The sequence below is a fragment of the Oncorhynchus keta genome, chromosome 8, assembly GCF_023373465.1.
Source record: "Oncorhynchus keta strain PuntledgeMale-10-30-2019 chromosome 8, Oket_V2, whole genome shotgun sequence".
NCBI lineage: Eukaryota > Metazoa > Chordata > Actinopteri > Salmoniformes > Salmonidae > Oncorhynchus > Oncorhynchus keta.
In genome coordinates this window covers 25,141,729-25,156,876 of record NC_068428.1, presented here as the reverse complement: position 1 = coordinate 25,156,876, position 15,148 = coordinate 25,141,729, and the positions used below count along the sequence as shown (strand labels likewise).

The window sequence follows — 15,148 nt, the reverse complement described above, 5'->3', positions numbered from 1 at the left end:
GCCAACTAGAGGACCTCTAACAGAAAGCTGATTTCATGAAAGGCGAGGAAGCTGGGATATTCAAAGAACTAAGAGAGAAAGCAAGGTTAGAGTGAAGCATGGAAGGTGATGATCTTGTCCTTTCACTCAGGGAGGAAGCCAATAATAGCATCAACTACCCCATACTGCCTTTCCATCTTCCCTCACAAAGACTCAACAACTCCATGTATTAACTGAATGTCTCACATTGGTAAGGAGCATTAAGCCACAAGCTTGATAAAAACTCCCACCAGATTGAATCAACTGCTCTCAGGTCAGTTTAAGGCTTTGAACAAGTGATGTGAAGTTTCCCGTAAGAACTTATCTAGGAACAGCTTACTTACCCTCCACAAATCCTGACATGGGGGAAATGCAAAGCTGACCTTAGATCAGCATCAGCAACCCAGTCCTCTTAACAAACACTGATTCCAGTCCTGTTTCTGTTTGAGCAGCATAAACTTCCATCTATGTACAGTCATCCTCTCCACATGACACCCAGTGGTTTCATCACCCTCCCATCAGGACAATGCAGGCCACTTGTCTCCTCAGTGCTATTCCATGGGCGGAAATCGGAAATCCAAAACACAACACGAGTGAATGGACACGTGGCTCCATCAGCCTGCAGTCAAACAATGGGAGCATCTCCCTGAGTTTAGCTTCCACTTCCTAACCACACAGACACAGGGCATACAGAGGAAATACTAGTATTGTGGAGGTGTACAGGACAGAGGCTGCTATCTAATGCCCAACAACGCGGACATTCATGGACAGTCAAATCGTGGACGATTTGTAACTGAAATAGTAGAGATTCAAATCAGCGTCACAAAAAGCCATAACATTTAACGAGCTGCCCTTCCCATTCATTCCAGATCATCTGATTGGCTGGATCAAGAGGAAATATAGGGCAGAGCACCATCCTGTTAACTGATGCTGTTTCTGCAAGCCTTTTGGCATCTGAAGACAGGGCACATTTTTTAAAACATTTTTCTTACTCAACTGAACATCTCCACTTTAATTAGCAGAAACTGACATGCTTTGACCACAAATCTCTGTGTACTTCAGGGACAGCATTACACTGGGTCTGTGATTCAGTGGTCAGACATAACATCTTCTAGATAGCATAAAGTAGATGCAGAGAGTAAAGTACCCCTCTCCTTGTGTCTCCTCAGCCTCCATGCTCTGGAATGGCAACATTGTCACCACAACACAGCAAGAGGATGAGCCATGGCACGGCAGTTAATTTGTTTCACTCGTTTCCAAACGCATTTGTCGTTGATGGTGTCAATGTCACTTCTCAGTCAGGAAAATGCAATGAAGGAATTAAAAGGAACCAAGAAAATCAATAAGCACAAGTGTAGTATCTAAGTATCCATTAGCAAGCAATATGACTGCACTGCACACAACAATTACACACCAAACACTATCAATAATGCTAGTATTGTTCTCCAAAGAGAAATACAGAACTGTGCAATCATAGACGTGTTCGAGCAATGATACCCCACCACTCTCTTTCTCTCTCTCTCTGCCTCTGTCTGTGTCTATCTATCTCCCCCCCAGACAAGGGCTCCCTGTGGTCTCGATAAGGATCATGGGTATTAATGTCTCCCAGCAGAGCCCTAGTAGTGAAGTGTTGGCTTATGGTCCTATAGCCTCATAGGGACGTGGCAGTCAACGACATTTCAGAGCATCATCACTGAGCAGTGCTGGATGAAGTACTGTGTCTAAAAATTAAGCACAAAAACAAACAGAGAAGCAGTGAGAACATAGAGTTACCAGACACTGACCCTTCTACACAACCGCCATTTGCTTATCTATGCTGTATTTAATGTACTATGTAAGCCTTGTTGAGACTACCATGTCTGGTCTCAGGGGCAGAGAGAGAAGAACCCTGCACTGACCAATCAGAGGCCAGCTGGTCACAGTTCCATCACTGAGGGCTCCTCACAATTGACTCGCTCCTGAGGAGAAGACTACTGGCCTGGATCACATTCAACACTCTACTGCTGGGTTTCACACTCACATACTGTATGTATACACGCAAGCAAGCAAACACACACACACACACACACACACACACACACACACACACACACACACACACACACACACACACACACACACACACACACACACACACACACACACACACACACACACACACACACACACACACGCACACACACAGAGCGAGAGAGAGACATTGAACTGCTCATTCTCCTCCAAAGCCTCAGTGTCGAAGCTTTGGCTCTAAATAAATACAGCCTTTAACCGTCTGGAGACAACCATTTGTTTCAAAGTGACGTTAGCTATAGTCCTGGAAACATCCCAAATCTCTGTGGGATTCCCATTTATAGGAAAAGGGATAATGCCAGGAATACAAAGAGGCAGAAGAAGTGCTGACAAAACAATGCAATTTCAATATTGATCACTTTGAAATCCCAAATAAAGTCTGCATGTTCATTGTAAGATTTCAAGATTTAAGGATCAATTCAATTGGAAACCCTTGAAATAACATGTGCATGAGATAATCATTTGAAATGCTATTTTCTCTCAGGAGAATCTCTCTGTAGAATAAAACACTGATATTTTTCATCGTATCCCAAAAAATGTAATGTACATTGCATTGCACGGCTATGGTGACAAAAGCTATGTGTATGTGTGTGTGTGTGTCTCTCACTTTCTTCTCTGTACTAACAAAGTGGTCATTGAGTGAGCCCTCAGTAGGCTGAGCATCTGATGTAAGGCCACTGATCTGATATAAAGATGCTATCAATCTGCCTCCTCAAATGAGCTCCAGCAGAAAACCAGATGGACACCCTCAATTTAGACTGCTGCTAATCAATGATGACGACACATGTTCATCAACTAAATTGGCCTGGGCCAAAATGAGCATGATGACGCAGGTTGATCCAACTCTGAGTGTGAATTGATCAATCATCCAAGTGTGTTTCAGGAAATCAGAGAATGATTGAAGGCTCCTCCTCTTCCTGCTCATTGATCCTCAGCAGCCAGCCGTCACCACGGCAGCATTCACTAACTCACACAATCCCAAGGGAACATAGGGCCAGACAAGGACACATCCCCAGGGGACAATAGGGCCAGACAGGGCTCTCCTGAGGCCTGACAACCAGCAATGGCTCAGACAATAACCACTTGATCTGAGATGCATATCTATGATATAGCATACCCTACCCAACATTTATATCATGAGTAGCATCTTTCTCCGATTCAAAATGATTTGGATGACTGATTATCCTTTGCATGACATGGGACTGGTTATAATGATGGTATGCATTGGTTATACAGCATTCCAGTGAGAGGTATAGTCTTGATGATGATCTCACCTTGTTTGAGTATGGTGGCCTGGCAAGATTGACTCCATCTCTGATGACTTTATCCCTAATCATGATCTTCAGCTTCAGTTTGGGGTAAATCACCAGCTCCCTCCGGTTTCCAAGCGTCATGTTCCTCTGCGCGCCCAGATACGCGCCCCCATTCCTCCCGACCCGGTCACTATTCGGTTCGGTCCAAGACTTGGACCCCCGGAGTTTAGACTCGTACTGGTCCACCAGGTGACTAGGACACATTTCGGACGCGGGGGGCATCGGCTCAAGTGTAAAATACAGCCCCGCTGCAGTCTCCTTATCATCGTCTTTCAGCCTTTGCACTGCGTCGTGGATCCTTTGCCGGTGGTGCGGTATGTAGACACCGATAGCATCCAGGTCGGGGTCTCCAATTTGTTTGCAAACTTCCAGATCATCGTAGCCGTTATCCACGAAGGACTCCACATACTGAGAGAGCTGGAGGGTCTTCAGCCACTCAAACACGATGACAGGTCCGGTGCTTGTCATGTTTGGGTGTTGTAGCTACTGTAAATAGGCTAATGTAAAGAGTGCAGAACAGAACACCAGCAATAATTACTTCCCCAAACGGATTTTAAATCTCATTGTTAAATGCAAATGAAAATGGCAGTATCTTCGCAATTAATGCAGTCTAAATGTCAGGAACACACGAAGAAAGGACAATGCAAATGTTAGAATCCATGAATCAAAAATAATAGCCTAAACTGTAGGCTACGTAGTTCACAATTATATTATTTTTATAGGGAATATGGAATATATGGCCTCCCGTTATTCTGTGATAACATCCAATAAGCCCGTCTGGTGAAAAAGGTCAGTGAAACGAAATACACTGATATCCTTTGACACATGCCAATATTTGCAGACGGAGATGAGTTCAGTGGATGCAGTGATAGCGCTCAAATCCCCGATGTCATTTGCCATCGATGTTACTCGCCCATATTGACATGCCAGGTTCACCGTAAACAATCACTTTAGGCAAAGAAAAAAATCATTATTTAAAACCAAGAATTGTTCCAGATTTAGACGGATTAGAAAGTGTTACCGTATTCAGTAATTGGTTTAGTTATATGTAATCATAAACGTTCCAACGTTGCGCCATTTGGAGACGCTTTGCTCCCGCTGTAGTAGCCTATTCCTTCCACGCCGCCCTCACTCTTGTAAACCCTCAATCGGAGCAAAATGTACGTATTCCAATGACAGGGAAATTGACAGAAAATATTATTTTAAACTCAAAGCAATCCCGAACCAACGAGAGCGACAGCTCGGACCGTGTTGTGTCCAAATGCTTTGGGTATGCCGGGGCACTCCAAGCCGGTAGAGCGGTAAGACAATCCACATCCAACAGTCACATTAAAATGTTCCTCGAACCAAACGGTCTGTGCTCGAGCGGTCCACGCCCCCAGATCCGCGTGTGGCTTTAAAAATAGTGTTGGAATTCCTTCTTTACAACCTGTCACGGAACCCATGCGCGCACGGTCAACGAGTCCCCACACAGAGTCCAAAGTTAACCGCAAGATGCTCTGAGAGCGCATTCCATACGCCTGTCATAGAGTTTAAATGAGCAGTCTCGTTTCAGGTTTGATTCACGTGTCTCTCCTACTCCGTGTGATTTCTCTCTCCGCTCAGTGTCTCTTTCTCTTTCGCTCTCTCTCCCTCTCATTCAGTATGTCCCTGGACTCGTTTCTCATCACGCACTAGCACCCCCTGTCAAACAGTTGAGGTACTGAAATACTGGTTTTGCTTAGTTGAATTTATTAAAGGATTAAACTAAAAATTGTAATCGCCAAATTATCACATAATAACTACTCTTTGTTTTGATGTTGCTTTTACTTTTTAGACAAAGAGAGAGGGAGAGAGAGAGAGAGAGAGAGAAAGAGGGAGGGAGGGAGGGAGGGAGGGAGGGAGGGAGGGAGGGAGGGAGGGAGGGAGGGAGGGAGGGAGGGAGGGAGAGAGAGAGAGAAAAGGGACCAAGCGAGAGTGGGAGAGTGCCCATAGTCCTTTCACTAGCTGAAACAGCTTGCTGCCTCACACAGGGCTCTAGAACACAGACTACTCCACTGACTCACTCTCACCATATCAAACCAGGGAATGAAACACTTAAGGGCCATATTGAATGTTGCTTACGTTTTTGTTCAACCTCTCTACTGCTGCAGACAGAGGAGGACACCCACTGGGCCCTTTCCATACATGGAAGAACATATGACACTTTTGACTGTGCTTCTCTTATTTCTCTCCTCTCTCCATGATTCCCTATCTAGAGTCCAATGTGCAGTGCTCTCCCCTTCCTATGTTGCTGGATGCCGAGGCTGCACCACAGGACAGCATCAGCCAGCGGATGAGACAATATTGGAGAGGAAGGAAAAACAGGGAGGGATGGGGGGGGCACAGACCTGTCCTCGGTGACTTTCCATGTGGATGCCAGGCCCTCAGCAGTGATACATGCATGCTTTATCAAACCAGAGCTGACAGCTTGTTAGAGGTCAGTTTGATACAATCACCACAGACTCTGCTGCTGCCTGGGAGGGATTTGAGCTGTGCTGCCCATTATGACATGCAGCTCGCGTAGTACAAACACAACACACAAGTCAGGGGAGAGGAGATGCATTTCAAATAGCCTCATCTTGGAGCGGAAAGTCAGGAACATGTCAGAAACATGGCAGAAATGCATGTCAGGGTATTAGGGGGAGTCGTGTTGGAGGGAGGATTTTCAAGAGACAGAACACAGAACATATAACCAAGAGCTGGTGTAGAGATAATAATATTGCCATTTGGAAAGAGAGTCATAGGAAAGAGGAGGGACGGATATCCATGCTTAGACATAAGACAGTTTGTTTGTGTGTGTTTGTGTGTTAATCTCTGACCTCATCCTTTACATCACTCTAAAGTAAATTACTCAAATCAAATAAAAAATCGAATCGAATTGTATTTGTCACATACACATGTTTAGCAGATGTTATACCAAGCATGTCCAATGAAAAAAGGCAGTTATTTCTCGACAGCCAGGATTCTAACTCATCTACAGGGCTTATTTTACTTCCTCTTCCCCTCCCTGTCCTAAAGTCCTCTGTCACCCTTCACGAGTGACATGTCGTTAGATCAGTAACAGAAACAGGGCATTATGGGACACGTACTGGCATATGGGCAACAGGCAGTGGTGCGTACCATGCTGGGTGGACTCAGAGGGTGGATGGTGCCAGGAATACCATTTTTCCAACCCGCTACTCAGCTACCCAGTTAGAGAGCAGTGGGTGGTGAAGGAGGCAGGAGCAGCTATCAGACTGCATGGGAATTTGCACAATACATAGGGCTGTACTAATGAACATAGAGTGCCTCACCTCACCTCATATCATCTATCTGCATCTATCTATACAGTAACACAATTTAGTTCACTTTTGTCTCTTGGGTTACATCTATTTATGTATTTCTACATAGACTAGCTAGTTTCCTTGATATCAGCTCAATATAGTAACATCCAGGCACAGAGAATCATACATGGAATCACAGCTCTGATATTATTTGAGTGAATATAATTATTGTCTTCAAGTCACAAACTGTATAAGCCATTGTACAAGGCATTCCTATTGTATGCACAAGCCCTACTCCTCCAGAACCACTGATGTGTATCACCATTGCCCTGGAGGGTAGAAGCCCTCGGCCACATGTACAAACGCTTATCTAACATTTACCTAACCACCTGCGGAATAAGGGGGACAATATTAGCACGGCCTGGTAGTGGTGGGGATGGTGATTTGAGCTGTGTGTGTGTGTGTGTGTGTGGGGGGGGTTGTGTTAATGAAGAGAGAGTAGGTCAGAAGCCAGAAATATTAAACACAACCAGAGGGGAGGGGAGAGAGGAGACAGCCAGGGTGCAGGCCTTTACCATGCTATTAGTACTGTCTGTGCCTCTTCATTTTGAGGTAAGGGTTGAGAGGTTGGGTCCTCCTCTGCTACAGGTATCTAGGTAAAACACCTCTGGTGATGCTCTTTGGAAGCCCAAGAATCACCTCTATACAGAAGGCCATGAATGACATGTCAGGCCCGTTGCTGGACAGTTCTTTTGACTTTCATAGGTGGGTCTCCACCATCCATACAGGTGTAGGTAAGACTTTAAATTGGCAGAGCTGGGAGAAGACAATCTGACACAGAGTGGATGGTGGAGTGTTAGAGAGAGGTATCAGAAGAGAGGTGTGTTAGTATCTGAGCAGTCCTTAGCCTCCTCCCACACAGATACATGTGGAATATGGACTTTTCTCTCAATCCCTGCTGCATGGTGGTGTTCTGCTGTGCTCCCTGGTATATGATCTCCTCATTGTGGGAGAAAATATCCAATCACAGGCTTTGGGGGAGAACAGCGTCTCCAGGGGCTGCTCAAGACAGACGAGAGCTCCCAGAGTGGGTGATGATAGGCTGTGATTACTGACTTGATTCTGTCAGACTCAGCTTCATCTCTATATACAGGGCTGATGTTAGACAAACAGGGTAAGAACCATTTTAATAGATTTACATTTGAGTCATTTAGCAAATTAACATCAAATAAACTTTATTTGTCACATGCATCGAATACAAGTGTCGACTTTACCGTGAAATACTTAATTACAAGCCCTTAACCAACAGTGCAGTTCAAGAAGAGTTAAGAAATGATTTACCAAGTAGACTAAAATAAAAAGTAATAATGAAAAGTAATACAATAAGAATATCAATAACGAGGCTATATACACGGGGCACTGGTACCGAGTCAGTGTGGAGGCTATATACACGGGGCACTGGTACCGAGTCAGTGTGGAGGCTATATACACGGGGCACTGGTACCGAGTCAGTGTGGAGGCTATATACACGGGGCACTGGTACCGAGTCAGTGTGGAGGCTATATACACGGGGCACTGGTACCGAGTCAGTGTGGAGGCTATATACACGGGGCACTGGTACCGAGTCAGTGTGGAGGCTATATACACGGGGCACTGGTACCGAGTCAGTGTGGAGGCTATATACACGGGGCACTGGTACCGAGTCAGTGTGGAGGCTATATACACGGGGCACTGGTACCGAGTCAGTGTGGAGGCTATATACACGGGGCACTGGTACCGAGTCAGTGTGGAGGCTATATACACGGGGCACTGGTACCGAGTCAGTGTGGAGGCTATATACACGGGGCACTGGTACCGAGTCAGTGTGGAGGCTATATACACGGGGCACTGGTACCGAGTCAGTGTGGAGGCTATATACACGGGGCACTGGTACCGAGTCAGTGTGGAGGCTATATACACGGGGCACTGGTTCCGAGTCAGTGTGGAGGCTATATACACGGGGCACTGGTACCGAGTCAGTGTGGAGGCTATATACACGGGGCACTGGTACCGAGTCAGTGTGGAGGCTATATACACGGGGCACTGGTACCGAGTCAGTGTGGAGGCTATATACACGGGGCACTGGTACCGAGTCAGTGTGGAGGCTATATACACGGGGCACTGGTACCGAGTCAGTGTGGAGGCTATATACACGGGGCACTGGTTCCGAGTCAGTGTGGAGGCTATATACACGGGGCACTGGTACCGAGTTAGTGTGGAGGCTATATACACGGGGCACTGGTACCGAGTCAGTGTGGAGGCTATATACACGGGGCACTGGTACCGAGTCAGTGTGGAAGCTATATACACGGGGCACTGGTACCGAGTCAGTGTGGAAGCTATATACACGGGGCACTGGTACCGAGTCAGTGTGGAGGCTATATACAGGGGGCACCGGGACCGAGTCAGTGTGGAGGCTATATACAGGGGGTACCAGTACCGAGTTAGTGTGGAGGCTATATACAGGGGGCACCGGTACCGAGTCAGTGTGGAGGCTATATACACAGGGCGCTGGTACCGAGTCAGTGTGGAAGCTATATACACGGGGCACTGGTACCGAGTCAGTGTGGAGGCTATATACAGGGGGCACCGGGACCGAGTCAGTGTGGAGGCTATATATAGGGGCTACCAGTACCGAGTTAGTGTGGAGGCTATATACAGGGGACACCGGTACCGAGTCAGTGTGGAGGCTATATACAGGGGGCACCGGTACCGAGTCAGTGTGGAGGCTATATACAGGGGGCACCGGGACCGAGTCAGTGTGGAGGCTATATACACGGGGCACTGGTACCGAGTCAGTGTGGAGGCTATATACACGGGGCACTGGTACCGAGTCAGTGTGGAGGCTATATACACGGGGCACTGGTACCGAGTCAGTGTGGAGGCTATATACACGGGGCACTGGTACCGAGTCAGTGTGGAGGCTATATACACGGGGCACTGGTTCCGAGTCAGTGTGGAGGCTATATACACGGGGCACTGGTACCGAGTCAGTGTGGAAGCTATATACACGGGGCACTGGTACCGAGTCAGTGTGGAAGCTATATACACGGGGCACTGGTACTGAGTCAGTGTGGAGGCTATATACAGGGGGCACCGGGACCGAGTCAGTGTGGAGGCTATATACAGGGGGTACCAGTACCGAGTTAGTGTGGAGGCTATATACAGGGGGCACCGGTACCGAGTCAGTGTGGAGGCTATATACACAGGGCGCTGGTACCGAGTCAGTGTGGAAGCTATATACACGGGGCGCTGGTACCGAGTCAGTGTGGAAGCTATATACATGGGGCACTGGTACCGAGTCAGTGTGGAGGCTATATACAGGGGGCACCGGGACCGAGTTAGTGTGGAGGCTACATATAGGGGCTACCAGTACCGAGTTAGTGTGGAGGCTATATACAGGGGACACCGGTACCGAGTCAGTGTGGAGGCTATATACAGGGGGCACCGGTACCGAGTCAGTGTGGAGGCTATATACAGGGGGCACCGGGACCGAGTCAGTGTGGAGGCTATATACACGGGGCACCGGTACCGAGTTAGTGTGGAGGCTATATACAGGGGGCACTGGTACCGAGTCAGTGTGGAGGCTATATACACAGGGCGCTGGTACTGAGTCAGTGTGGAGGCTATATACAGGGGGCACCGGTAATGAGTCAGTGTGGAGGCTATATACAGGGGGCACCGGTACCGAGTCAGTGTGGAGGCTATATACACGGGGCACTGGTACCGAGTCAGTGTGGAGGCTATATACAGGGGGCACCGGGACCGAGTCAGTGTGGAGGCTATATACAGGGGGTACCAGTACCGAGTTAGTGTGGAGGCTATATACAGGGGGCACCGGTACCCAGTCAGTGTGGAGGCTATATACACGGGGCGCTGGTACCGAGTCAGTGTGGAAGCTATATACACGGGGCACTGGTACTGAGTCAGTGTGGAGGCTATATACAGGGGGCACCGGGACCGAGTCAGTGTGGAGGCTATATACAGGGGGTACCAGTACCGAGTCAGTGTGGAGGCTATATACAGGGGGCACCGGTACCGAGTCAGTGTGGAGGCTATATACAGGGGGCACCGGTACCGAGTCAGTGTGGAGGCTATATACAGGGGGCACCGGGACCGAGTCAGTGTGGAGGCTATATACACGGGGCACCGGTACCGAGTCAGTGTGGAGGCTATATACAGGGGGCACCGGTACCGAGTCAGTGTGGAGGCTATATACAGGGGGCACCGGGACCGAGTCAGTGTGGAGGCTATATACACGGGGCACCGGTACCGAGTTAGTGTGGAGGCTATATACAGGGGGCACTGGTACCGAGTCAGTGTGGAGGCTATATACACAGGGCGCTGGTACTGAGTCAGTGTGGAGGCTATATACAGGGGGCACCGGTAATGAGTCAGTGTGGAGGCTATATACAGGGGGCACCGGTACCGAGTCAGTGTGGAGGCTATATACACGGGGCACTGGTACCGAGTCAGTGTGGAGGCTATATACAGGGGGCACCGGGACCGAGTCAGTGTGGAGGCTATATACAGGGGGTACCAGTACCGAGTTAGTGTGGAGGCTATATACAGGGGGCACCGGTACCCAGTCAGTGTGGAGGCTATATACACGGGGCGCTGGTACCGAGTCAGTGTGGAAGCTATATACATGGGGCACTGGTACCGAGTCAGTGTGGAGGCTATATACAGGGGGCACCGGGACCGAGTCAGTGTGGAGGCTATATACATGGGGCACTGGTACCGAGTCAGTGTGGAGGCTATATACACGGGGCACTGGTACCGAGTCAGTGTGGAGGCTATATACACGGGGCACTGGTACCGAGTCAGTGTGGAGGCTATATACACGGGGCACTGGTACCGAGTCAGTGTGGAGGTTATATACACGGGGCACTGGTACCGAGTCAGTGTGGAGGCTATATACACGGGGCACTGGTACCGAGTCAGTGTGGAGGCTATATACACGGGGCACTGGTACCGAGTCAGTGTGGAGGCTATATACACGGGGCACTGGTACCGAGTCAGTGTGGAGGCTATATACACGGGGCACTGGTACCGAGTCAGTGTGGAGGCTATATACACGGGGCACTGGTACCGAGTCAGTGTGGAGGCTATATACACGGGGCACTGGTTCCGAGTCAGTGTGGAGGCTATATACAGGGGACACCGGTACCGAGTCAGTGTGCGGGGGTACAGGTCAGTTGAGGTCATTTGTACATGTAGGTGGGGGTAAAGTGGCTATGCATAGATAATTAACAGCGAGTAGCAGCAGTGTACAAAAAGGAAGGTGCGTGGGGGGGTGTCAATGTAAATTGTCCGGTGGCGATTTTATGAATTGTTCAGCAGTCTTTTGGCCTGGGGGTAGAAGCTGTTGAGGAGCCTAGACGTGGCGCTCCGGTGCGGCAGCAGAGAAAGTCTATAACTTGGGTGACTGGAGTCACTGACAATTTAATGGGCTTTCCTCTGACACCGCCTATTATATAGGTCCTGGATGGCAGGACGCTTGGCCCCAGTGATGTACTGGGTCGTTTGCCCTACCCTCCGTAGCGCCTTCACGGTCAGATGCCGAGCAGTTGCCATACCAGGCAATGATGCCACCAGTCAGGATGCTCTCGATGGTGCAGCTGTTGAACCTTTTGAGGATCTGAGGACCCATGCAAAATCTTTTCAGTCTCCTGAGGGGAAAAGGTTTTGTCGTGCCCTCTTCACGACTGTCTTGGTATGTTTGGACCATGATAGTTTGTTGGTGATGTGCCCTCTTCACGACTGTCTTGGTATGTTTGGACCATGATAGTTTGTTGGTGATGTGGACACCAAGGAACTTGAATCTCTCAACCCACTCCACTACATCCCAGTTGATGTTAATGGGGGCCTGTTCGGCCAGCCTTTTCCTGTAGTCCATGATCAGCTCCTTTGTCTTGATCACATTGAGGGAGAGGTTGTTGTCCTGGCACCACACTGCCCGGTCTCTAACCTCTAACCTCCAGGCCTACCACTGTTGCGTCGTCAGCAAACTTAGTGATGGTGTTGGAGTCATGTTTGGCCACGCAGTCGTGGGTGAACAGGGAATACAGGAGGGGACTAAGTAAACACCCGTGATGGGCGGCCCTTCAGGAAGTCCAGGATCCAGTTGCAGGACTTCTTGACGGGCCGCCCCCAGGTGATAAGATTAGGCAACAACACGTCTGCCGTGCTGATCCTTAACACGGGGGCCCCTAAGGGGTGTGTACTTAGCTCCCTCCTGTAATCCCGGTAGCAGACACTTATCCAGATCCATTTACAGAACCAATTAGGGTTAAGTGCCTTGCTCAAGGGCACATCGACAGATTTTTAACATATATGGCTCAGGGATTTGAATCAGCGACTTTTCGGTAACTGGCCCAACGCTCTTAAACAGCTAGGGTGCCTGACACCCTAAACAGTTTTTAATGAATTTTCTGAGAGGGCTCGCTGGTGGTAAAGAGTCTTCAGTGTCAAATTAAATAATAGGGTGCTAAATCTATTACCTTCTACAATAGCTTGCTGATAAAGGAGACAGCTATCTACCCTCCACTCACAGTCAATCTCAGATGAACTATCAAAACAAGAGGATCTTTTTCAATCCTGCTTCATGGACTCTCAGACAAGGCACCCAGTGGATTCTCTAGCAGCCTCCAGGAACATTGAATTAGGAGTTGAGGAAAGCACTTGATCTGCCTTCATGCTCTTTTAATTACACACGGCTGGGTCGGTTCCAATCCCGAAAGACCAACTGGTAATTCACACATGTCAGGAGTCAGGATCACAGCTTTCACCTCTCCCTTGCCTGGCAGCTTAATATCACCGTATCCTACGTAAACAGGAGGGGAGAAGAGAGAGGAAGGGAGGGACAGAAAGAGAGCCATACCAATAAAGCCCTTGAATTGAGAGAGAGGGGTGGGTAAAGAGAAAGAGAGGGAGGGAGGGAGGGAGAGGGGAAGGAGGGGAGAAGAGAGAGGGAGGAGGGACAGAAAGACAGAGAGAGGGGGGGCTTATATCGCTCAGGGCAGAGTAGAGTTAATGCAGTGAGCCACCTGACAACACAAAAGGGGCCAAAAGCTGCTGTCAATCTTTCAGACAGAATCCATCAGAATCACAACCTGTGGAAGCCAATTGCCCCTCTTTGTTTCCACTCCCACTATCACAATGGAAGGGATTAGACCAAGAGACAGATTACATTTTGGCATTGTAATTGGGAATGTTTGTCATTACCTGATGTCCCTGTACTCTTGTCCAATCAGAGAGCTGGATAGTGATCTTACCAGGAGCTTCACTAAGACAGTCACTGCCGGTTTACACCCTTCTCACAATCACACACCAGCAGAGAACAACAGCCCTGTCTCTGTGTTAAAGAATAGCATATTTCCCACTATACTATAGTGCTCCCATCAAATTCTACAGTCCTTTCAATACATCAGAGAGTTTTGAGTGAAAAAATATCACACTGATTTGAGGTCTTAAACTGTTATCTTTACATTTTACATTTACATTTAAGTCATTTAGCAGACGCTCTTATCCAGAGCGACTTACAAATTGGTGCATACACCTTATGACAACCAGTGGAACAGCCACTTGCATCTAAATCTTGTTGGGGGAGAAGGGGGGTGAGAAGGATTACTTACCCTTACTTACCCTATCCTAGGTATTCCTTGAAGAGGTGGGGTTTCAGGTGTCTCCGGAAGGTGGTGATTGACTCCGCTGTCCTGGCGTCGTGAGGGAGTTTGTTCCACCATTGGGGGGCCAGAGCAGCGAACAGTTTTGACTGGGCTGAGCGGGAACTGTACTTCCTCAGTGGTAGGGAGGCGAGCAGGCCAGAGGTGGATGAACGCAGTGCCCTTGTTTGGGTGTAGGGCCTGATCAGAGCCTGGAGGTACTGAGGTGCCGTTCCCCTCACAGCTCCGTAGGCGAGCACCATGGTCTTTCCCACTACAGACTTTTCCAGTGAGGAAGAAGTGACAGACAGGGTTTGTGTTGTTGGCTGCTGGCAGTGAGTTGTGTAATACTGTAGCATTAGTCTTACCTGTGACCTGTGACTGCGACAGTGGAGGAGGTGTTTTGAGAGATAGGAGATCAGTGAGAATGTGTATGCCCACAGAAACACACTCAACTCACAGTCAACCCTAGCAAACGTCTGATCACAGTCAACTGACATCTACAGTAATTAAGGACAGCATGCATGAAATAAACCCTCTACATACAGCTAGTATAGAAGTAGCATACATGTAGAGACATACACACACACACACACACACACACACACACACACACACACACACACACACACACACACACACACACACACACACACACACACACACACACACACACACACACACACACACACACACACACACACACACACACACACACACACACACAAACACGCACGGACACACACATACACACACA

The 15,148-nt window shown here is 48.5% G+C and overlaps 1 protein-coding gene across 2 annotated transcripts in view; it reads right to left on the bottom strand.

Moving 5' to 3' along the window:
• Window positions 1-4,979, bottom strand: part of LOC118387048 (SAM and SH3 domain-containing protein 1-like) — a 342,773-nt gene extending 337,794 nt beyond the window's left edge. For both annotated transcript variants that reach the window (XM_052523873.1, XM_052523874.1), the window contains exon 1: window positions 3,363-4,979. In XM_052523873.1, coding sequence (XP_052379833.1) covers window positions 3,363-3,869 — 507 coding nt within the window. In that variant the 5' untranslated portion in view covers window positions 3,870-4,979. The remainder of the gene's footprint in view (window positions 1-3,362) is intronic.
• Window positions 4,980-15,148: the final 10,169 nt, after the last annotated feature.